General features: G+C 41.4%; 1 protein-coding gene across 1 annotated transcript in view; it reads right to left on the reverse strand.

Moving 5' to 3' along the window:
- Nucleotides 1–22,984, reverse strand: part of TANC1 (tetratricopeptide repeat, ankyrin repeat and coiled-coil containing 1) — a 55,508-nt gene that overhangs the window by 10,935 nt on the left and 21,589 nt on the right. Inside the window, exons 3-16 of the mRNA XM_074144713.1 lie at nucleotides 22,611–22,712; nucleotides 20,065–20,186; nucleotides 18,936–19,125; nucleotides 15,460–15,717; nucleotides 12,478–12,603; nucleotides 10,604–10,885; nucleotides 9,537–9,694; nucleotides 8,054–8,285; nucleotides 6,569–6,735; nucleotides 5,085–5,692; nucleotides 3,713–3,821; nucleotides 3,387–3,509; nucleotides 2,285–2,521; nucleotides 1,452–1,637 (exon numbers count right to left, since the gene is read on the reverse strand). Coding sequence (XP_074000814.1) covers nucleotides 1,452–1,637; nucleotides 2,285–2,521; nucleotides 3,387–3,509; nucleotides 3,713–3,821; nucleotides 5,085–5,692; nucleotides 6,569–6,735; nucleotides 8,054–8,285; nucleotides 9,537–9,694; nucleotides 10,604–10,885; nucleotides 12,478–12,603; nucleotides 15,460–15,717; nucleotides 18,936–19,125; nucleotides 20,065–20,186; nucleotides 22,611–22,712 — 2,900 coding nt within the window. The remainder of the gene's footprint in view (nucleotides 1–1,451; nucleotides 1,638–2,284; nucleotides 2,522–3,386; nucleotides 3,510–3,712; nucleotides 3,822–5,084; nucleotides 5,693–6,568; nucleotides 6,736–8,053; nucleotides 8,286–9,536; nucleotides 9,695–10,603; nucleotides 10,886–12,477; nucleotides 12,604–15,459; nucleotides 15,718–18,935; nucleotides 19,126–20,064; nucleotides 20,187–22,610; nucleotides 22,713–22,984) is intronic.

A 22,984-nucleotide genomic window follows, 5' to 3' on the forward strand; every position in this document is an offset into this window, starting at 1 on the left:
AAGACAAACAATACCAAAAATAAAAACAAAGCATCCCAGTTCAGCGAGCCAATTCCATACTGTCTAAAACAAAGGGAAAAAAAGAGAATATTTGCATACATTTTGTAAAGTGGCCATTCCTATGTTTTTCTTTTTACGTTTTTTGTGTCTTGGCTGTTTTTCAAAATCTTTTCACAGAATAGTTTAAGCATACATCAGTAAATGCTAATTTTTAAACTTGGGATGAGTTAAAAATTAAGTTTTGCTGTATTTTTATTTTGTTAAGAAAATCTATGTTTTGTAACCACCTGCTAGTAAAAAATTATTAAATTAAAACCTTTTCTAATGGCTACTTTCTAACAGGGAGACGCTCACTGAGACCGCAGCAAGCAGGTAAAGGAGCAGAATCACACTAACAAAAGGTTTGGATGCTACGGGAAAAAGCAAAGGAGAAAGTATGATTATGATTAATTTGATCTATTTTGCTGATATTCAGGAGTTCACTGCTTTCATTTAATCACTGGATAGCAAACTAGAGCTTTTATGAGTGAAGGAATTATCCGTTAATTCAAGTTAACCATAGTTCAGAAATCCTCAAATTTATATTGTGAGACAGTGATGACATATATCATACCATAAATTAATTGCACATAGACATTTCTATGTTTGAATCACGTAAACAAGATCAGATTCTTGATCTTATAGCAATTTAAAAAACAAATTAAAAAAAAAAAGTAAATACTGAAACGGTTTTACTGAAGAGATTCTAAGTTTCCCCTTTTGGCACATCACTTATAACACATTCACAGTAAGCTGATGGAATTTCCTGTGTTCTTTAATCAAGTATCTTCACCTACCCATTATTTTTATAGCAAGGTTAAGATTTATTTCCCAAGGAACAAGACATACTCGTCTTCCCTAAAGATCTAAAGCATTTTGAGTATTTCCTATGTGTTTACTTTTAGTGTTCCTTTTACTGAATAATACCGTAATGCCAACAAACAATTCTTTTCTCCCATACATGCACACAACCCCACGTTTCTGTCTTAAGTGACATTAAGCCGAGGTCTGTAACCTGACGTGTGCATCACGTTAAGAAGTTAAGCACGTGCAAGTATGTGCAATATACAATTTGTTATAGTATGAAAAAAAAATTCAACCTGAAGTAGAAACATACTAGGGTGGATCACAGACACAGAGTATCATCATCACCACGACAGATGTAGGACAACTTCCAAGAGCAAAGAGGAAAAAGTAGACAGAAAACTACAAATAAACAAATCCTGAAGCAAAGAATATAATTGGATAATTAACTACAGCATTTAAAACAGCTGCCAATAACGCATACTACTTTAACTATCAGAAATGTCAATGTTCTGTTTTCCAAACCACTTTTAAAACCAGCCGCAAGCACTGCTGTAAAATTCTGATAAATTCAAACAGAGTTGGAAACATTTGAACTATCGACCTACCTGGCAGTGTCCCATACTGGAAGCTGCTGTTAGGGCTTGCTGCAGCGCCTGGCTTTTTCTCAGTGAATCTTGCTCTTGGGAAGGAGTTACCCAAGCAACATTGAGCAGGTATTCAAGGATATGGCAATGCCCTCTCAACGCACTATGGACCAAAGGACACTGGCCTTTCTTGTCTACACAGTCAGCCTGCATTGGGGAAAAAAATAAACATTCCAAGTTAAAAAGTCTAGTGAAAGGCCATGGGGAGAAGCTCCTGAGAACTGCAGGAGAGCAAATGTCACTCCTGTCTTCAAGAAGGGCAAGAAGGAAGATCTGGGCAGTTACAGGCCAAACAGCCTCACTTCAGCTGCTGGGAAGGTGACTGAAAAACCTGGGGACCTCTTCCAAAGACATGAAGTACAAGAAGGTAACCAGGAGTAGTCAGCATGGGTTTACCAAGGAGAAATCAGGGTTAACCAAGCTGACAGCCTTCTACAAGGAGGCGACTGGCTGGACGAGGGGAGAGCTGGGGATGTTCTCTACCCCCACTTCAGTCAGGTTTCTGACGCTGTCTCCTATGACATAGTCACGGACAAGCTGATGAAGTACAGGTGATGGATGTGCACAGGGAGGTGGACCCAAAACTGGCTGAATGGAGGGGGCCACAGGGCTGTGATCAGCAGCACATGAAGTCTTCACTTCATGAAGTCTGCGTAGACCTTCTGGACTCCCCCATCGCCCCGCCCCAAGTCTATGGGTCTTCATTATATACTTGTGTAATCAACAACAGCTTTTATTAGGCCTTGGCATGATTTCGTGGCTGCAAACATTGCCATCCTTGTGCTCCCCCTTACCTTTGCACCCCTTTTGCACAGCAGTGAAACTATGTTCATGTGACCTGCAGCGGCTGCATAACTGAGTGCTGTCATCCCGTTCTCTGAAGGTCCATCAATAGCAGCTCCAAATTCTAGCAAAAGAGTGACCACTTCTTCGTGTCCAAGGTGCGACTGAACACATAGCACTGGAGCATTATTTAGTACTTCGGTCCTGTAATTCACATTTGCTCCTGCCAAGATCAGCAGCCGACTCACCTAAAATTTAATTTAAACAAAACGTTTTTTCCCTCAGATTTGTCTGAATTTTTATTAAGAGACTTTGACATCTCGATTCAGGTACTCATACGTTAATCCCTAATTTTGAAGCAGATTTTATTGGCTGAGATTGACTTTATCACGTATATAGCAATAGAAAGTTTATAATCATCTGTTAGCAGAGAGGTTCCTGTACTACTGAACTATGCACTCCTGAGAGAAGCCACCTCTCCCCTGAGACCCACTACAATTCCATGTGTGACTTGCTGCTGCTCTGCGGATTTACGTAACTAGCTCACTTACAGAGCACCAGACTGTGCAAAAAGCAATCTCAAAATAATTATCAGAACTTGTGTGTGTGTGTGCATGTACACAGATTTCCAATCAAAAGGCTAAAATTGCAAACTGTCAACCTAGACTTTGCCTACTCATAACCCAGGGATTCAAGTAACAGTGCAACATTCTGGCATTTTCCCTCCTCTCACTCTTGACAGTGTTTCCCCCTTTCCAGTTCCCTGGATGCTTCCCCACGCAGAAGAACACAGCTGAAGTCTCCCAGCAGATCAAGGGGTACATCCCACCTCCGAAAATGCATCCACACACTCCCCTACACTACAGAGTGTGGCTGCATCAGAATCGGGGTGAAACCCTTCCTTCCATCAAAGCCATCCAGGAAAACTGAACTGGACTTGAACAACAGCTTGAAGAAGTACAAGCAGACCCATCACAAAGGAGTTCAGTGGTGGCTGCAGAGCGGTGACTTTTTTTTGTCTAAAGGGTTACGTTAGTTTCCACATTCACCAGCAGAGTTACAGCCACAGCGGCAGAGGAAGCACTGATGGTACCCAAACGCGTATTTTCTTACCTTCACATTGGGTGTATAGATGTTTCTCAGAGAGGCCAGGGCTGCAGACAGTCCATCCGTACTGTAGCCGATCCACAAGGCTTGGAGTTGACTGGAAGAAATTCCAGTCCTTTTACTGAGACCCTAACAGAAATGATACAACAGGAAATCTCGCTATAGGATTAGAAATACTATTTATATCTATATCTCATCAGTATAAAGAGAAGCAACAATTTTGTTTGTATTTTGCATAAGCTTCTAACAAATTATTAAAGCAACTCAGAGGAGAATCTCTAAGACGCATTCACATGAATGGATCATAAAGCCTATTAAGCTGTCACCTTTACCTTAAAAATGTGAGCTTTAAGTATATGATGACCAAGTTCCATAGTTTGTTGGCGGTTTAACTTTCCCTCTTGCCGAGAAAACATGAAAGCCAGTAGAGCATGTCCATTCCTAGTAAAAAGATTTGAGAGAACTAGTTTTATAACTATACTTTCCATAAATATCCTAACAAATGTATGCCTGTCATGACAGCTCAACTTTGTCAGACTACTGAAACATGCCACTACACCTGAACAAAATTATTTCTATAACAAAACAACGCAAAGAGGAAAAAAAGGCAAATTTCAAAGTTGAGCGTTTCAACTCCCGGCATTTCTCTGGTGCCACCTCACAAGAGCCCCCACCAGAGCCAGGGCAGCTCTGGGCACCGAGGTGCGAGCTGCTCCCTTGGTCTTGTTCCGTCTCACACTCAGGAACTGCAGGTCCCTCAGACAAAACCCCAGCCTTTTAGAAGCAGAAGATCTGAATAATATTGAAATTTGATTTAAAATGTGTATTTTGTAATTCTACTTCTACATCAGTCAGTGGTCAGTGCTCTAGGAAAGAGTGGAAATGCCATAACCCTGAGAAAACGAGGTTATCATATACTGTACATCAATCAGACTATATACTGGAACTGGACAATTAACTGTTTGCTAATTAGACTATTCGTCAGGGGGATGGAGTTATGGGGGACTTCTCGCCCATCTTCAGAAGTTTCTGAACAGAACTTTCCTGAAGCGGAGGCTTTAAGTAGGTGCCCAGCCCTGCGGGAGGCACCCACCCACCCCGAAACCCCAGCAATTCCACCCACTGAGCTGTCTGCTCCATCCACCCAAAAGCACAGTCCTGGGGCGGTCAGAATTTTGACTGTCAGCATTATCTATTCTTTTGCAGAAACAAAAAACCCTAAAAGCCTGAAGAATATGAAAAAAATGGACGATGCAGACTGGGACAACGTGCATGTATAATAACAGCTTATTGTCTCCAATTTAACTAACCCGTGCTCTCTAAGTCAAAAGTGATGAGATGGAACAAACTGAAACGATGCTATGAGGACATAATTATAGAACAAAATGTCTTGATATTTTTCTGTTTAAAAGAGCCCAAATGGTCTGCTCTTTCTAATCCTGCACTCTAAACAGTACCCTCATTCCTCCATGAAGGTACCAAAGTCAAATGCAAATTTGCAAATTCTACAAAGTCAGTTATGCATTGTAACCTCTGGTACTTGCGGTGAAGTCTACCTCTAAACATACAAAAGTTCTCATTTTTGGAAAAAATTAGGTGTGCTTGTGTTTTAACATAGCCCTTTCCTCTCACCCCTTGTTACAACCAATTACATAAAACATAACTGCAGTTATTTGAACGTGATTGACTGCAGGTTTCCTTTACCTTGGCTCACACAGGAAGTCCGTGTTTTCACCCTCTGCTCTCCACACCAGCCACTCCCTGAAGGAAGGGTGGCAGAACATACGTGTTTTGTCGCGCCTTTTGATCAGGAAACACGAGAGAGCCTCCATCCTTTGGCTGAAGTCCTCCCACTGCTGCTCGCCATGTATCTGGCCCGCGTTGATAGCCTGGAAAATCTGCTCGTCCGTCATGGGGTGCAGGGACGCCAGCGCCACGTTCAGTATCGGCAGGGCTCGCTCAAAGGCCGAGTTTGTCATGAACTTCATATTGCACTGAAGTAAGTACAGTTCTGACAGAGACACTGGGACAACCTTGTAGCTCGCGCTTTTGATTACTAAGTGACCTTTTTGGAAAAGATCCAGAGTGAGTTTCAAATAGAGGTACGATCCCAGGCTCCTCATGATCAGGTGGTTACTCACTTTCCCAATAATAGCTGCATCAGCTTTTCCATTTAAAGATATGTTGTTTATGATTTCCTGGCTGTTATTAATTCTGTACTGAATATAAGCGTTCAAGTCATCATGAATTTCTTTGTTGTCTGGAAAACTGTCCAGGGATATTGCGATAAAGGGCAGTGAACTTACTACTTCCTATGAGAGGGAGAGGAGGGAAAAAAAAAAAAAGAAAGAAAAAACAAAACATGGGCATTACATTATTGCAGCGCTGAAAACTCAACAACGCATCCTTGCTATATCGCCCTGCTGGAACGAGCACCAGACAAATTAAAAAGAAATTCAGTATCTCTGCGATGGCTTCGCAGATATCGTCCCCTGGTAACAGGTAGACCGATATTTCTACATTTCATCATTTTTCATAGGAAGGTCTCAAATATTTTACTGACCAAGCTCAGAAAGGCAATCGAAGAGGATGAGCTACAGAAATGCAGAAAAACAGGAATTCTGTATGGCTTCACTTAAACACTCTCAGGATTTCTGCAAGTATCTCTCAGCCGCTTGATTCTTACAAAATGCTTTAACCACAAGTTTTGAGGCTGGTTTTTTTCAGGGGCAGCAAACAGATGAAGAAATGCAGAAAGATCAATGGTAATAAGGCCAGAAAGCAATCTCATCGACATAGATAGCGGAATTGTGGCTCATCCCTTTCTAAAAAGTGAAAATCCAGAGCCTAATACTAGCAGAAATACACTCCAACAAGTAAATGTTGAAGGGAAAAATCTCTTTTTTTCCCTCTGAAGGCCAGGAAACATACCCTGATGTCACCACTCCTTGTATTATCAATCCTACTAGCATACTCAAGCAAGTGATTCAAAACAAAAAAGGCCTCCAATATTATACTTGTGCACAGTAAAGGAACATGCAACAACAAGGAAGAAAGGGAGGAAGAAAACCCAAGAGACTTTACTTTGAATTCTTCCAAAACCAGTGTTTTTCATAATAATGCATCTTCACTGATACAAAAGATCACTTAGTCTTTGACAGTAAGAAAAAAGTTGAAAGGTGTTTTACCTGAAAGTTAGTTCTTACAGTCACAATGAGCTTCAGCCAGGGAGGAAACTTACAGATAACGTTTGTGAGAAATACAGAAAGTGTGTCCCCATAATCAGGTTTATGAAATTCGGCATCATTTAAACCATCTATCAAAATGATGTAGTCTTCCTCAGGAATTTTCCGCTCTGAAAGATGAAAATAAAAAAGGAAAGGATGCATACAAATTCTCCTATTAAGTGACATTTTTATCCCAAAATTTCGACCATTGAGAAATAAAAATGTATCTCAATGCACAGCAACATATCTTATGGCATTTAAGCATTATTTAGGAGATTCAAAACAATATTAGGAGCTATAGAACAACATTGCCATAAAATGCTAAAAACTGGAAGCAATCACTTACAATAGTGTTTTTTACTGCACTATTATTATGGATCTATCATAGAATCATTTTGGTTGGAAGGGACTTTTCAGATGATCGAGTCCAACCATCAACCCAACACTGACCAAACCCCCACTGACCCATGTCCCTCAGCACCAGGTCTGCCCGGCTTTTAAATCCCTCCAGGGGTGGTGACTCCACCACTGCTCAACTAATTAAAAAGAGTTAAAATATTAAATGAGGCTGTTAATATGTAAGAGATAAGAGATGTGTGGATATGGGAAGAAGGCATATGTAGGTTGTTTAAAGTACTAGTTGACGCTGCTTTTAATAATTAGCTATTTACTTAAAACTTATCCTTTATTGGACTTACCAAACAAAAAAAAAGTTTACAATTTGCAAGAATCATAGAGGCATTGGTTTACACTTTCAGTTTTGAGGAGAAAAGTTTATTTTTCAACAGCTTGAGAAACTAGCAATATTCCTTTTGAGCACTTGTTAAGGATGAAAATCTCAGGGGTAAACATAAAATTTGCCAACGGATGGTGAATGCCACACGCTCTGCTCACACGTGGAAACCTGCCCCGTCTTGCCACAGACTGGGGACCTGCTCTATCTGCTGTGAAGAGAGCTGTTTCCAAGGAGCAGTTTGATAGGGTTTGCTGCTGGTTTTTTTTATTAAGAAAATCATGTTGTTACACGCTTTCTTAGAAAATTGCCATATCAATTTTAAAAGCAAGCAAAAACCACATCCACTTTGCAGGTGTTTAGGCACAGAAAATTACGAAACCAAGAAGTGTGACAAAATGCAAAATCATCTGGAATCAAAATCCTTTAATGCAAATACACTAGCCTTCACTTCAAGCTACAAAGTCATCTTTGAGTTTTCTGGCAAAAAAGTAAATGTAAAGTTTCCATGATCTTTAATAAGTTTCATAGAATTTTATTTTAAAACATGAAACAGCTGTTCAAAACCTACCTATTATTAAGGAATCCCTTTCTCCAGGAATGTTCTGATTTATTTATTTCTCTTAGAGCATTAAAATACATATTGTTAGATTCCTTTTCCACTTTTCATGCAGTTTAGACTCAGTTTCCGCATCGCTTCCTGCTTAACCTACCTTTCCTGAGGTTCGAAAGTGGTTCCAACACTCCCCTTTTAAAAGCTGCTGCTGGATCCTGGACACACGACCGCAGGCTAAGCATGCTCTGCAGGTGAGGCTCTTTAATTAGAAGATCTCTGTATGCTGTTAACTGATTTGAACGACAAAGTAAAGCTGCAATACTGTGCACGAATTCTGGGACAAGACACGTGTATGTGTTGTCAGCTTGACAGTAGTGATAAGCAACGACCTGGAGAATTGAAAAAAAGAAGTGTTATCCCTTCAATATTTAAGAAGGTCACTAGTTAGTCCAATTATGATAAAGCGTTACTGAGGTTCTCTTTCAACTACTAAATATTTTCCAGTGTTAGAATAATCACCCAGCTCTGCAGCTGGTCTCAGATGGCCTGCGTCAGACACAGAAAGGAAAATGGTGAAATAGATTCTGACCTTGTAGGGCACGCAGAAGAGGAAGAGAAAGAAAACCAGCAGGTTCTCGCAGGAAAACATAGTAACCTGAGTTCATGCCACTGGGACATAGTGGGGAAACAGGTAACTAAGTAAGTAGCACAAGAGAAACAACTTCAGGCTGGGACTAGCAACCTATTAGCTATAATTAACAACATTACAGTGTCACACATTAATAACCTAAGGAGTGATTTTATCATCATCAGGCAAAAGCAAATGACAGAGAACTATGAAAGACATCCCCATACAGCACTCAGAGAAAGAGGGCAAGTGGCTTTATTCTGATTATTGCAGAGGCGTGTATTACTTAAAAATAGAACATAATGTAGGCATTTTTTCTTTGAAAAAAATCGAACAGAAGGAAAGCATGGTGTTCACAGTAAAGACAGTTTTTACTTCAGTGGCTTTCGTAACATTTCACAAAATCGTTTCCAAGTAACACACATCACCTTAAAGACTACAACAATAACCCCATGTTTTCCTCACAACTATTTCCATAAAGTATGCAGTTCAGACATTAATTCTATTTACTACCTAGGCAAAAGATAAAACACTTACAATAATCTAATGCAAAAATAACTTTTAATTGCTTACTTCAGACTCTCAGAGTATGGAAAATAGAAAGACTACATTTAGACTCAACCGGTACCATAGAATTATAGATGGATTATACACAAACCAAACATTTAATCCTTTTTTTTCCTGGAATTTTGCTTTAGGAAGGTACAGTGAGCATCTACTCATAGAGAACACGTGATCACTTTTGCAAGTAAAGGATCCCAACCTCCCATACACACATAGAACAGTTGTGAAATTTTTAATGTAATTCTTTCAGATCAAGCAGAATTCAGGTAATTTCAGTAACTTGAAAGGCAGAGAATGCAGGCAGTTGGTTTCACCAGCCATGAGTCGCACACATCCACAGTTACTGCCTGTCCCCCCACCAGTGCCGACTGGGACACCCAGTCTCCCATCTCCTCCAGGTCAGCGGTTTGCTAACACACTGAAAAATGATTATTAAGTGAAAACTCACCTTTGAAGCAAGGCGCCTCACAGAATCCCCTGCTTGATTTGGGTATTCAGGACTACCAGGACAAGTCATTGTGTTGGTCTTCATTGTATTGGTACCACTTGGAGGAGGAGCAGACGGGGGCAACTGGCTTAAGGGAATCTCCAGACAGGGGTCACCACCTATTTTTAAAAGACAACAAATACAAGAGAGACCAACTTTGCTGACAACAGATTTTTTTAATAGGAAAACATCACGGAATATCTTTACTGCTATAGTAAAAATTAAAACTGAACAATAGCATTAAAAGAAGCCTGCAATCAGTCTGATAAATATACATATTTGCAACTTCACAATTTTAGAACAATTAAACTGACTTTTTGATCAAAACTATAGAATTACTGAAAGCAAAACCATGCTGATGTGAAGAGTTTCCCTATGAAAATTATATATGCAATGGCTCATTTAAACTAATAGTTATTATATGACTGAACTCTTGGGAAATATAAACAATTTATCATCATTAGTAGTAGTAATAATAATATTATTATTTGAAGTGTCAGCAGGGGAAGCAGCAGTAAGGACAGTCACACCACCCTTCCAGTTAACGTAGGCACTGGATGGGTGAGGCAACGGAATCCGATGGGTACCAGCAGAAGACAGAATGGGTTTCCACAGCTTTACTCCTGCCTCTATCGCCATTCTGAGGGAAAGGCGCAGCGCTGGGAAGTGTGTGGTGCACAGCGGGGAGGAAACACGTCACCTCCCTCTTTCCAAACTAACGGGAGCACAAGCCGTGAGAACGGCCCTGCCAGAGCCCAGGGTACACGCTGCCCTACAGAGGAAGAGATTCTACACAGTGTCTCCATTTTACGTCTTTTTTGATGGGCTGAGCCCACCAATATTGAATGGAAGGCATCTGTCAAAGCACACAATTTTAACAGTTTCCTTTCCCCACTGGAGGAAACGAGTGTTTCCCGAGGAGCTGATGAAGCCCAACAACCTTAAGCCAGAAAAGCAAACACCACAGTCAGAGTCTCTTGAGAACCCCAGCACAAAACCCCAAACAGTGACTCAGAAAAGGAACGCACCTTTGGGGGATGAATTAGGGCTATTTGAAGCTATTTGCCTCATGCGACTTCCATGGCAGCTAAGTGCCACCAGCCGGGAAATAACCGCAGTCTTCCCAAACCCCACGTTCCCGGTGATGACTGCTCCCTTGCTCTCGGCTGGGTCGGGATTCCACAGTTTCTCCTCAATCGCCTGAAACAGCCATTCTCGCCCAACAAACACCGAGTCTGTGGTTATGCTGGGCACCTCGAACAGCAGCGGCTTCAGCAGAATGTCTTGAGGCTTGTAGGGGACGAAGCGGGCTGAGAAGAGGTGGCAGGGAGAAAAGTTTATTAGAAGAAACTCATGCAATAAGTGCAGTAAAACAGCACTGTTTCAGAAGAACATTTCATTCAGTGACCTTGTTAATAGCGTTCATAATCAGACTTCTTAGAGCTCTCACCATGAAAACAATTAAAAATTTTTTGCTCAGTTCTGGTCACCTCCACAATTCCTACGTGAATTAAATTCTAGAGAAGAGAAACTACAAGTGTAATTTGAGGAATTTTTCACAATTAAACTTGAGCTAATAAGTTGCAGAATCCAAAAGTTTTCTTGAATATGCATTAATAATTCTATAAATGGGGAAGTGCCAAGTATTTTTCAGTTTAGGGTGAACTACACTGCTGAGCACCTCAGTGTCAGGTCCTCAGATCCATAGAGATATGTACAGAGAAACAGAAAATTTACAGAAAAATAAATACATTTTTCTGTATTAAAAAACCCCGTATTTTCAGTGATGTAAAAAAAATATTAAAATGTTACTACCCTGTTTTTCTGTACTTTTGAAGCCACAACAGAAATCACACAGCACAGCTGAAAGCGTAGTCATGTTTGATTAATTTATACATTTGGCAAACACCTGGTAAGACTTACAGAGAGAAGAAGAGTTTGTATTTGGTTGCATAAACTACATTAAAATTTACAGAAACACTAATATAACGCTCTGAGGATTCATTAACCAAATCTAATGTTACGCAAAGGCTGTTCCAGCACTCAGGGCTGCTGCTCGAGGCAGAGACCTCCCACGCAGCACAAATCCTCGCTAAGTGACCGACCCCACGTGTGAGCTTGTGTTACTCTGCACTCAGATTTTGTCTCGGTAACTTTGATTTTTGTCTTGGTAGTTCTGAATCGTTGTTACATCCTTTGTGCAGCAAGTGACAGAGTGAACCTTGCCACTGAGCTTTGGTAAGTCACACTTTCACAATATCAGATTTCAATAAAACCACTTTTGCTGATACCTTTCACAGTGGTTCGAGTGGTCTGATAATTGTTAAATTAACAGAGCCTGCAGATGACTATGCTAGTTAAGAGGAGAAAACAAAAAACTGCATATGTCACTTGCACTTAAGATAAACCTGCTATTTTCAGACTCAAAGACCAGAGATGTTGAAGCATGTATTAGTTATAACTAAGTCTAGTGGTATTTGATCAGTTTCCTTCCTAAAACAGAATTCTAACGACAGCCTCTTGAAGATTTTCAATTCAGCATAGTATTTCTTACATTGCGGTACATCTTACCTGAATGTCACAGGATAAAATCTGGCAGACAGGGAAGCACCCAGCACAGTTCCTGAGCACCAGTATTGTACACCTTCCCTTTGGAGATGCCCCTGACCCACACTGCGCCAGGTAAACGCACACTTGGATAAACAATACACTCCTGTCTTATCAAAAGCCACACGCGCAATTTCTAAACCACAGCATTCTGCAGGAAGAAGTGTAAGCAAGCGCCTTATTTCCAGACATGTTGAGTGATCTGTCAGGAGCACTCTCACATATCACTCTGTGGGACGGGGGTGTTTACAAAGATCTCAGACCACCCCAGAGATGCAGACGTGCACATCCGTACCTTTGCTCTCCTGCTGCACCCTCCCGCCGGCAGTGTTGTGCCACGGCAAGCGAATTGAAGTGCGTAAAGGAGCATTTCTTTGTCCATCCAAGTAACTCAGATCTTCCAGTTTGGTTGAACTTGTTGCTACAGTATTAAAGGATAGAAGCTTATTTTTCTCTCAGCGTAAGTTACAAAGAACATTATTACTTATTACAGTTCTTTCCTAAACATAGTACTTACAGATAAGCCGTTCTAGACAATGGCAGTGGTTGAAGTCATTCAGGTTGTAACACTTACAAAATGCTTTTCAATCAAGTTCACTAAAGATTTAGTTGGATTTTTCCCCTTTCAGATGGCCCTCACCTCTGCCTTAACTTCCTCATGGGGTAAACAGTTCTCATGTTCATACAGTTTCCTTTTTTGCTATGAGAACAACCAGATCAGTGAGGGCAGAAGAGTTAGGAACAGGTTCAGAGATTAGCTGCCAGCACACCAACTGTGAGGAAATATTTACATTCCTTTTTTATCGGATGCCACAGAACTCTGGATAATGTTTTTTCTTTTCTTCAATTTTTAAACTAAACTGTTAGCTATACAGAAGAAGAGCTGAAAATCCAGAGAACATATTTGCCAAGTTATATCAGGAATATATACTTTTTCACCACAAATACACCAAATGAATATTCGCATTAAACAAAGCAGTTCTCAAACTGCTATCAAATCCAAAACCTTCAATCTGTTGGAGGGACGACACAGTAGGGCACGAGCAATTCAGATTTCTGGAGTGCGCTGACAATACGCCATGGGGAAGCCAGAAAGGAAAGATGCTCTGCTGGACCTGATACAAAACAGGAAGATATGAAAGCTGGGCGGTCTTGGCTGCAGTGACCACGGGCTGGTGTGCAGGATCCTAACCTGAGAGAACAGATCGAAAAGCAGGAGCACACCACCAGATTTCAGGAGCACAGACTTTAACCCCTCCAGAGTCCTGCTTGGAAGAATCCCACGGCATATAGTCCTGGAGAGAAGGATCCAAAAGAGCTGGTTGACACTCAAGGATAATATCCTGCAAGCTCAAGAAAGGGCCATCCTGACAAGTAGGAAATAAAGCAACTACGGCAGAAGGCCTCATGGATAAGCACAGAGCTCTTAACTGCACACAGGCTGGACGGGGCTTTGAGCAACCTGATCTAATGAAAGATGTCCCTGTCCACAGCAGGGAGGTTGGAACTAGGTGATCTTTGAAGGTCCATTCCCACCCGAACTCTTCTGTGATTCTATGATACTATAAGATGATGACTGGCTGGGTGGATGAGGGGAGAGCTGGGGATGTTCTCTACCTCGACTTTAGTAAGGCTCTGACACTGTCTCCCATGACATAGTCATGGACAAGCTGATGAAGTACAGGTGATGGATGTGCACAGGGAGGTGGACCCAAAACTGGCTGAATGGATGGCCCAGAGGGCTGTGATCACACAGTCCAGCTGGAGGCAACTCACCAGTGGTGTACTCCAGCAGTCAACGCTGGGTCCAAAACTATCTAACATCTTCATTAACGACCTACATGATGGGACAGAGGGCAATCTCACCAAGTCTGCAGACACACAAAACCAGGAAGAATGGCTGATGTGCGCAATGATTGTGCTGGCATTCTGATGGACCTCGACAGGCTGGAGAACTGGGCTGAGCGGACTCTCATGAAATTCAACCAAAGGAAATGCAAAGTCCTCCAGCTGAGAAGGGGAGGCATCACTACCCAACTGGGGGCTGACAGGCTGGAAAGCAGCCTTGCCGAGAAGGACCTGGGTGGTAAGGAAGCTGACCATAGGCAGCAATGCACTCTTGTGGCAAAGGCAGCCAACGGCACCCTTGGGCTGCATTAGGAAGAGAGTTTCCAGCAGGTTCAGGGAGGAAATCCTCCCCCTCAGCACTGGTGAGAGTTCATGTGGAGTACGGTGTCCAGTTCTGGGCTCCCCAGTACAAGAGAGATGCAGATGTACTGAGCTTTCACTGAACTCTTCCCAAGGCAAAGCAGGGAGGTCAAAACTACAGTTTCAAGTTGTAAGATGTCAATGGGGTTTGCAGTGGGATGTTCAGAGTCAAGGTACTAAGACAGCAGAAGTCCAGCCTGAAAATTAAAGTCCAGTCCAAGTTTACAGCAATGAAAGAAATCCTGAATGCAATGGATCAACACTTAAGCAATTAAATGAAAGAATTAAAGACTAGAAAAAGAGCTAGAGTTAAAAAAAAAATGCTCCTGGGGATGTCGCTTTAAAAATAAGAGAGGCTGGGCAGAATTCCTTTGCATCAACCTGGGAGGGAGGTCTCGGGTTTGAACTGAGTTTGTTCAGCTTTGAACAGAGACGGCACAGGCAGCAGCTTACTCCTTACTTAACAGGAGGCCACAACTGGACAGGATGAAAGGCGATGAACACAGGTTGAAACATGGGAAATTCACACTAGATATAAAGGAAAAACATCACTGAGGATACCCAAACAAGCTGCCCAGAGACATGGGGGAATATTCATCCTTGGAGTTACTCAATACTCAACTGAACAAGGCCCTGAGCAAACCGTTCTAACTGGATGTGCTTTCAGTGTGACGGTGGACCAGAAACATCTAGGGGCCCCTTACAGCCTAAATTAGTCCACATTTTTTTAACACTCAGAAAACTCAGGCATTCCTATGTCTAAAGGAAGCCCAAGCTAAAGCTGGGGATCTGTATTTCAGGCAGCTGTAACAGCGAATGGGCAGTTATTGCAGCCCTCTTTGGCAACAAGGCCACTCAGTTCAGAGTGAAATTCCCCAACATTTATACAGTAGTGCTACAATATCTCTGAAAAGAAGGTGGTTGCTGCTTAGGTCATGCTCATCTATTCAGTTTAGAACTTAGGCTTTTTTCTTTTTGTCTTATAAAAATACTTTCATACTAACAACATAACTTCAACAGAAATCTCCTGTCATTAAGAACATCTTTTTTTTCTACCTCAGGACTTTACCTGCAACAGAGTTTGGACGAGGCATTATTAAAGAGCCAGAACTTTGAGCATAAGGAACAGGACCCTCTCCTGCTGGTACTTCTTTTGGCAAATTCTCGGCAGTTCCAACAGCTTCCTCTTCAGCAACCGGCGAACAATTATCTGTTCTTCGATCATGACTAATCCCTTGGTGTTTTCCAGCTCTGAGACTCCCATCCTTGCTCCATTCCAAACTGGACCCACTGCGATCATCATTTTCTGATGAACTCGTTATAGTTGCTGAAAAAGAGAGGGAGAGAGAGAGGAAAAAACCCAACTTAATTACACATCAGAGGAAAATGGCGCCTAAGAACACTATGGAAATACATATTGGTTTTTCTGTGTTTAATAGTGAAATTACTCTGTTTCATTTAAAATGTTTTCAATGCTTACACTGAAGTCTCACAAAATAACTGAACAACAAATACTTATTAAAGGTTAAGCCAACACTCAATGCATTTTGAACACTTGAAAGTTCACCTAAACCAATGGGAACAGCATACCTATAAGACAGAAAACGTACTCACTCAAAACTATTTTGGAAAAAAGTTAGGTCTAGACTACAAGTCAAATAGATCAACTGATGGGGGAAATAAAACATGAAGAAAAAAAGAGAAGCTTAGTAAGTCAGGAAAAAGTAGTGGGTTTTTCTTCTGTTTTGGTTTGGGTTTAGGGGATTTTTTTTCGTTTGTTTCATTTTTTTCAGGAGGAGAGAAAACTCAACAACTTAATGTTCAAGGCTACTTCTGGGGTTCTTACCTTGACCCAGCGTCTAAGAAAAAGTATTTCACTATAACTGCTAGTTTAAATATGAGCATATGCAACAGAGGAAAATACAAAATAGGATGAAAGGGCATCAGGATTTAATTAAAAAAAAATAAATCCGCGCCGGTTCAAATAATAGTATCTATGTGAACCGTGGGTCCTTCCCAGGCTAAAATTTTAAATATTAAAGGTATAGAGTTATGTGATGATTCTACACTCAACTGACCAAATCATTAGGTAAAACACTGCGGCCCATTAGACCACTAACAAAATGCACAGACTGCTCCGTAGAACCCTGGGGCTTGGCCGCACAGAGGCGGCACCAACTGCTCCTCTCTCCCATTAACTGCTCCGCAGCCTCAGCCTTGCAGGGTGACGAGGGACTCGTAGAACTTTGCGTTCCTCCAGCTTAGCCTCACATTCACAAGAAACTTAAGATCTGATGCTTAAATTCAAGAGCTCGTATTTTAAGAAATACCATTAATATGACATACATTTTAGAGGCAGTAGAAGAAAAAGCTTCTCAGGCCTTCCACTCACCTTTGCACACAGCTTAGATTGCACTTCCCTAAGACAAACTTATTTAATTTTCATGTCAAAAAATCTAGCTCCTTCTAAAGCAGGAAATATTTAAAAATATGATTCCTCCTGGAGTGAAGTGTAGCATCAGGAAACCTCACTGCTCAACATTTCCGTACTGGAACAGTGGAAAATATCCACAAAAGCTTACATTTTGGCCAGTAGCCCAGTCTTTTCTGCCACTTAGCTCATTGCTGAAGATTAAAACCTGCCTCCGCTACTGTAATGTCAAACTCGATAGAAGCAAAGAAGAATTCGACTACAGCAGTAAAACGTTAGAAAACTAGAAGAAACCTGATCCATAAGTAAAAAAGAGGGGAAGGGAGAAAAGACAGATTTCTCATCAGAGTCTGCTGGCCCAGAAAACATGGTGGGAGTAAAATACAACGGGAGCCCACATCAGTAGCAGGAAAGAGCAAGCTATTTTCATGGTTGGGTGAACTCTGTCAAAGACATTAGGAAACATACACTTGCTAAACATAATTTAAAATGCACATTTACTACTAGTAACAAATTTCAATGCACAGGCATATTTGTATTTGAAAAACAAAACCACAGTCATTTATCAGAGAGGTGCCTCTTGTTTCCCTTCTTGGTTTCCTGCCTTTACAGATGTGAGGGTGCTGCCATGGGGTGTTCAAACAAAAAAGCGAAGTATTCCAAACCAACGTGACTCCTCTTTTTACAAAAGGCAAACACTCACCACTTTAAAAAGCCTTAACAAAGGTCCCAAATTTTTAAGAAACATGCCTACACAGAAGTGCCCAACTGAGCTAGTAAAAGCTTAAGCATAGGTGCATTTATGAAGGTAGAAGTATCTTTGTACCCATGTCCTACCTGGGAAGCCCTAAAAAACATCTTAAACAAGGAAATGACTACGGCATACTGACATAAATATTTTTCACAAAAGGCATTACTTTCTTCTAGTCATACATTGCTGTATTTTTACACCAATATACTCACTTGTACAATCAATACAATTTGTTTTATACCTGCAACAGTGTAATCAAAACAGGAAATCCTAAATTCTGACAAAACCTACACCTACTATAGTCTGTTCTCAAATTAGGCAATGACTGAAATCTGTGAACCCAAGAGCAAGAATCCTGGTATACCTTTTTTTTACATCAAAATGTTAATGCTATCTCAGAAGTAGATCTTACCCAAAATTGACCATGGACAATGGCTGTCATCAATCTATTATGGAACTTTTCATTTTCTAAAACTGAAGTACTTAAGTGTTATGCAAATGAGTCTTTTGACCCATGCTAAACATCTCCTTTAGGGTAACTGATCAGTAAAAACAATATTGTGTTGTAACTTATGAATATTAATTACTGCACTTCATAATAAAATAAAGTCAGAGTAAAGTGTTATCAACTGCATTATGAAACCATGTATTATCAGTACTTCTTGGCGAGTATGATCACCATCCATAACAGCAGGGAGACACTTTCACCTGGAATTCCTTCTATAAACAAAAGTTGTAAATAAAAAAGTACTAAATTTACAGTCAAAGACAATGACACGTCTGAAGTTCACGTCGTCAAATCTAGGCATTTAAGATTTAGAACTGCTTCACTTTTTCAGCCTCCCTAAATTTAGTCCATCAGCTAGACTTCAATAAAACAGAAAGCTCACTGTTGTATATTGAGAAAGCATCAGGTATAGCGGCATTTTGTGCTTTGGTTTTTGTTGGTAAGCTTAACAGCTGTTACAAAATCAATTTTAAAAGGGATCAATTGCATTTGAGTCAGCATTTGAAAAAAATATTGACTAAAGCAAAAAAGTAGAATAAACCTTCCTACAACAGTTTATAACAACAAGAAAAATATGGTTTTTACATCTTACTCTGATTTTCCAGAAAATAATATTAAGGCAGCTACCTGGGTGTCCACAAAGTATTAGAACTGCACCAGAAAAACAAAAGAGAAACGCACACCTAAAACCAGCAGCTGTTATAGCCAAAGAATAGGATTTCAACCTGTCAAGCGCAGGGGATTTGGAAGGGGATCCATGGACAGCATACAATCAAACGCAACATGAAGCAGCTATTCAGACTTGGACTGTTAAGAGAATTTCCTCTTAATTGCATTGCTAATTAAGATGCTTACCTATAATGCCACTGTCCTTGCTCTCCAGGGTGGAGCTGGGGCTGCTGATGGTCCCGCAGGGACTGCCTTTGTTGGGCGCTGCTTTGCCAGCGGAGCTGTTGAGGGTCGAGCAGGGGCTGTCGGTGCTGGGGGACGTGGTGCTGCTGGTCAGGGTGGAACACGGGCTCACTCCTTGGCTGGCGACTGTGCACTGCAACAGGAACAAGCACCGACGGTTACTGCACGGGGGGGTACGCTGCTGCCCTGAAAACTAGAAACACTGAGGTAAAGCAGAACAAGAACGAAGCAAAGAGCCTGTTTTTCAAGCAAAAACTTCAAGAAGCAGAAGCTTTATCTTGAATTGGGAACCTTAATGACATGTTTTCGTATTACTCTTAAAAAGTGACTTCTGAAGAAAAAAGGGAATTTCACAGTTCTGTGGAAGATCTGCAGTGAGGCAGGCTTCTTCTCTATTAAACATTTTACTGGATGCTCCTCCCCTCCACCCCCAGTATTTATTCTTTGGGTTACAAACACTAGAACTGCAGTCTTATTCACCATCAGTGAAACCCAAACCGATGCACTAAGATTTATGAGGCCTGGGACTAAAAGTAGAGCGAGGAAGGGGAAGACAGAGAGGCTGGCAGTCGCTGTGCAGTTCTGGTTAGCACTGGAGTTCATATGGATTGTAGCTGCTTGTTCGCTCCAGTTCCTCTACCCGCAAATGACAGAGACAGGCTGTCAGGAAAGAACACACACACATGCCCCAAAAGCACCCTCCTATTTTAACAAGCCACCATCTTCCAGTCTCATAAATCACTGAAATAGAATAGAAGGGAAAAAAAGTTTGTCCTAAATGCTAAAATAAGGCAGTGAGAATCCTAGAAGCTACTCACATTCATAGTCAATTTGATTTAACTTCCAGAAAGTCTATCCTTTCTTTTTTTTTTAAGAATGCAAGATCAAGTCATAATTCCAAACAAAAATGAACACTTGTTATAATTAATTTACAATTCTACTACCATGTGTCTATTAAAATGGATTGTATTTTGGCAAGTACCAAGTAATTACAACTAGCAAATAGAAGAAATAATATTAGTCCTCTCAGAAATAGGATGAACATTAAATATATTCTTTTCCATTATCCTACCATGACTTCATTTTTCTCTTCTATATGAGCAGAAGTTGGGATCCCTTCTCCCAGCAAAAATCCCAATCTTGTCATCAGTTCTTGTGCTGCAGGAGAACAGCTTGAGTCCTTATCAGGCTTTGCTTTGGAGTGGGGAAAAAAAGTTGATGAGGATTAGAGTCTTACATTGGGAAACTGTTACAAGAGGTAGAAAAAGTACAATCAAACGTAAACACCAGTCCTTCCGTCAGCAAAATATCTAACAGAGAAGTTAATGCCATTTAAACTTCCTGTCCATGAGACTTTAAATTGCAGGTGGGTCTGGGATCCTCCACGTATCTGCACAAATCCAGGGGAGAGAAACCCCACCCTACCGGTGGAAACAGAAATGGTGGAGCGCAACCAGCTCATCACCGGACCGACGATCAACGTGAGTGTTCTGACAGCAGCATTAAACCCAACGCTACCACAGCTCAGTGCCAGAATGAAATTCTGCCCCAGTAACTTTTTATAAAGCTTTCTGTAATGTTAAAAACATGAAAAGTAGAGGTTACCAAGACAGACGTTTCATAATCTCACAGATAACACTACAACCAATACCATACATTTTTGTTGCACTTGTTATGCAAAGGATATGACACCAGCTCTAAATGTCCCAGCTTTTCTGGCTGCAAAAATATTTAATTTTATCAGTAGAGTGCTTTAAAATGTCTTCTGGTGTCCAACAGATAGAATGAGACAAAGTTCAAAAGGTGGCAACCTGCACCACAGCCAGCCGGCCCCGGGCTGCCTGGGGAACACAGCGGGGCTGGGGTATCTCCCAGGCCGAACCGCCCCTTTCCTTTGGTCTTTCCTTCACGGCTTCACTACGGCAAACGAGCGTCAGGACAGGATCCACTCTTCACCCTAACACCAGACACAGCCGACATTCAGTGGCATTTGCAATAAACAGCACATTTTTCCCCAGGCTGCAGATTGTAAGAAAACCGTAGAAAACAATGATTTGGAAGAGCTTGACCAGTAACCATGACTTCAAGAATGTTTCAATTTTATGAGTGACATAAAACCCACGGTTTGCAGAGGTGAGTAGTTTTCTAGTCAAACATTGTGCTTTGTTTCACTCCAGCTCGATGCCTACTTGAACGCACATATTTCTTAATTTTGTGGACAGCTTAAGGTTCTACTCGGGAAGATTGAATTATCTGATTCCCACTTAATCCCAAAAGGAGGAAGTCTGTGGAATGGTGTCTTTTTTGAAAACAGACAGCAAAAATTTTTGTATCTCAGAATATTTTGCAAATTGACAGGTCTTAGAATATTTGACTGGAAAATGTAATTTCTCTGTAAAATTGTCATTTTGAGGATTACAATTAATCTTCAAAATCACAATCCTGGAAATTACAGAGTTCATTAAATCAACACCTTCCTTCTTCTGTCAGAGTTACAAACCCCTGTTGTTGTTAAATTTCAACCTTTGAGGAGTCTGGGTGAGCGTCCGGCACAGTCCCGAACTCAGCTCAGCGACAGAGGGAAAAGGCAAGAGTCTCAGGTGTTCAGCCCGGCAGCCACTGCTGTATCCTCAACCACCAGCGCTCAGTTCTGGCCCCCAGCACAGCTCTGAGGAGGGGGATCACCCGAGATGGTCACCTCTAGGTCAGGGGACGAGGACTACGTGCTCTCCCCGCTGGACGTAACACTCTAATGCCGGCACTCAGAGGGCTGTGAAGGCGGAGGCACAGCAGGGACCAGTGTAACTGTAACATGGCGAACAGGGGTACAGAAGAAGATGGCGACAACAATTACACTGAGTTCTATTTTCACTAGTAAGGATCCAAAATAAGGGACTTTTCAAAAAAAAGAAAATACTGGCTTTTAAAACTGCAGGTTTGTTTAAAATTGAAGCAAAAGGAAAAGAAATATTGCTCGGGTGGAACCTCATCAGTTACACACAATGACTTTAATGAGGCCAGTTAAACAGAGAACTTAATCTAAAAATACAAGGCATATGAAACGCATGTTACAGTGCACAGTCATGTACCCACATACGGGTCACTCTGCTCTGACCATGACACTCACTGTCAAAGGCGTTCTGTGTTATGCACTAGTCAAATTTAACGAACACAAACCTTTCCGAGAATACCAATTAATTCTAAGGAGGTAGCTTTTCCCAGCTCTGCCAACACAGGAGTCTAATGTTACTGCCTTCTTATTTAGCAAGCTTTTTACAAAATTTCTGAAATGCAGTATTGTACCCAGTGCAGAGCTACATGCTTGGAATCAATGTACGTTAAAAACAAGTTCAGAGAAGGTCTTTGGCATACGTAGCAAACACCACCGCCCGGACATCGCTTTGCCTGCAGGACATGCACAGCTCCAAGGACTGAGTTACCAAGACCACAAAAGTACAATGACAAGCATCTTCTCCTTACCACAGGCATGTTAAACCTGCAAAAGTCTTACCAATAAAGAATCAGATTTGCGTATTTTGCAGGCTCCTTCATATCATCTGTCTGAAACGAACAACAGCAGCTGTTCTACAAAGGCAGCAGCACTGAACAGGCTCTTACCGCTCTGACCGGGCTCTCCCTGCTCGCATCCTTTCCTCAGGGGCAGAGCTGCCTCTCCTGGCACTCTGGGACTTTCCACGTACTTGGGCCTCCTGATGGGACCTGCAATGGGAACAAGCCGAGTGTATCTCATTTTTTCCTGACGGACCACGAGTTTCACATGTACAGTGTCTATCCTCTGTGAGGCAAAAAAAGTAGAGGAATTATTTCTTACACACACAACTGCTACCGTAAAGACCAGTGAGCGGCTGCACTTCCACTCCTGGGAGAAAGAAACACTGTCTTTGGGCTTTTTGGAATGCAAAGCCTGCTGGAAAACAAACCCAATCTGCTTGCTGTGATGAGCCTGAAAAGCTTTCATGTATATGTATATG

This window comes from Numenius arquata, chromosome 3 (genome assembly GCF_964106895.1).
Source record: "Numenius arquata chromosome 3, bNumArq3.hap1.1, whole genome shotgun sequence".
NCBI classification, from domain to species: Eukaryota; Metazoa; Chordata; class Aves; order Charadriiformes; family Scolopacidae; genus Numenius; species Numenius arquata.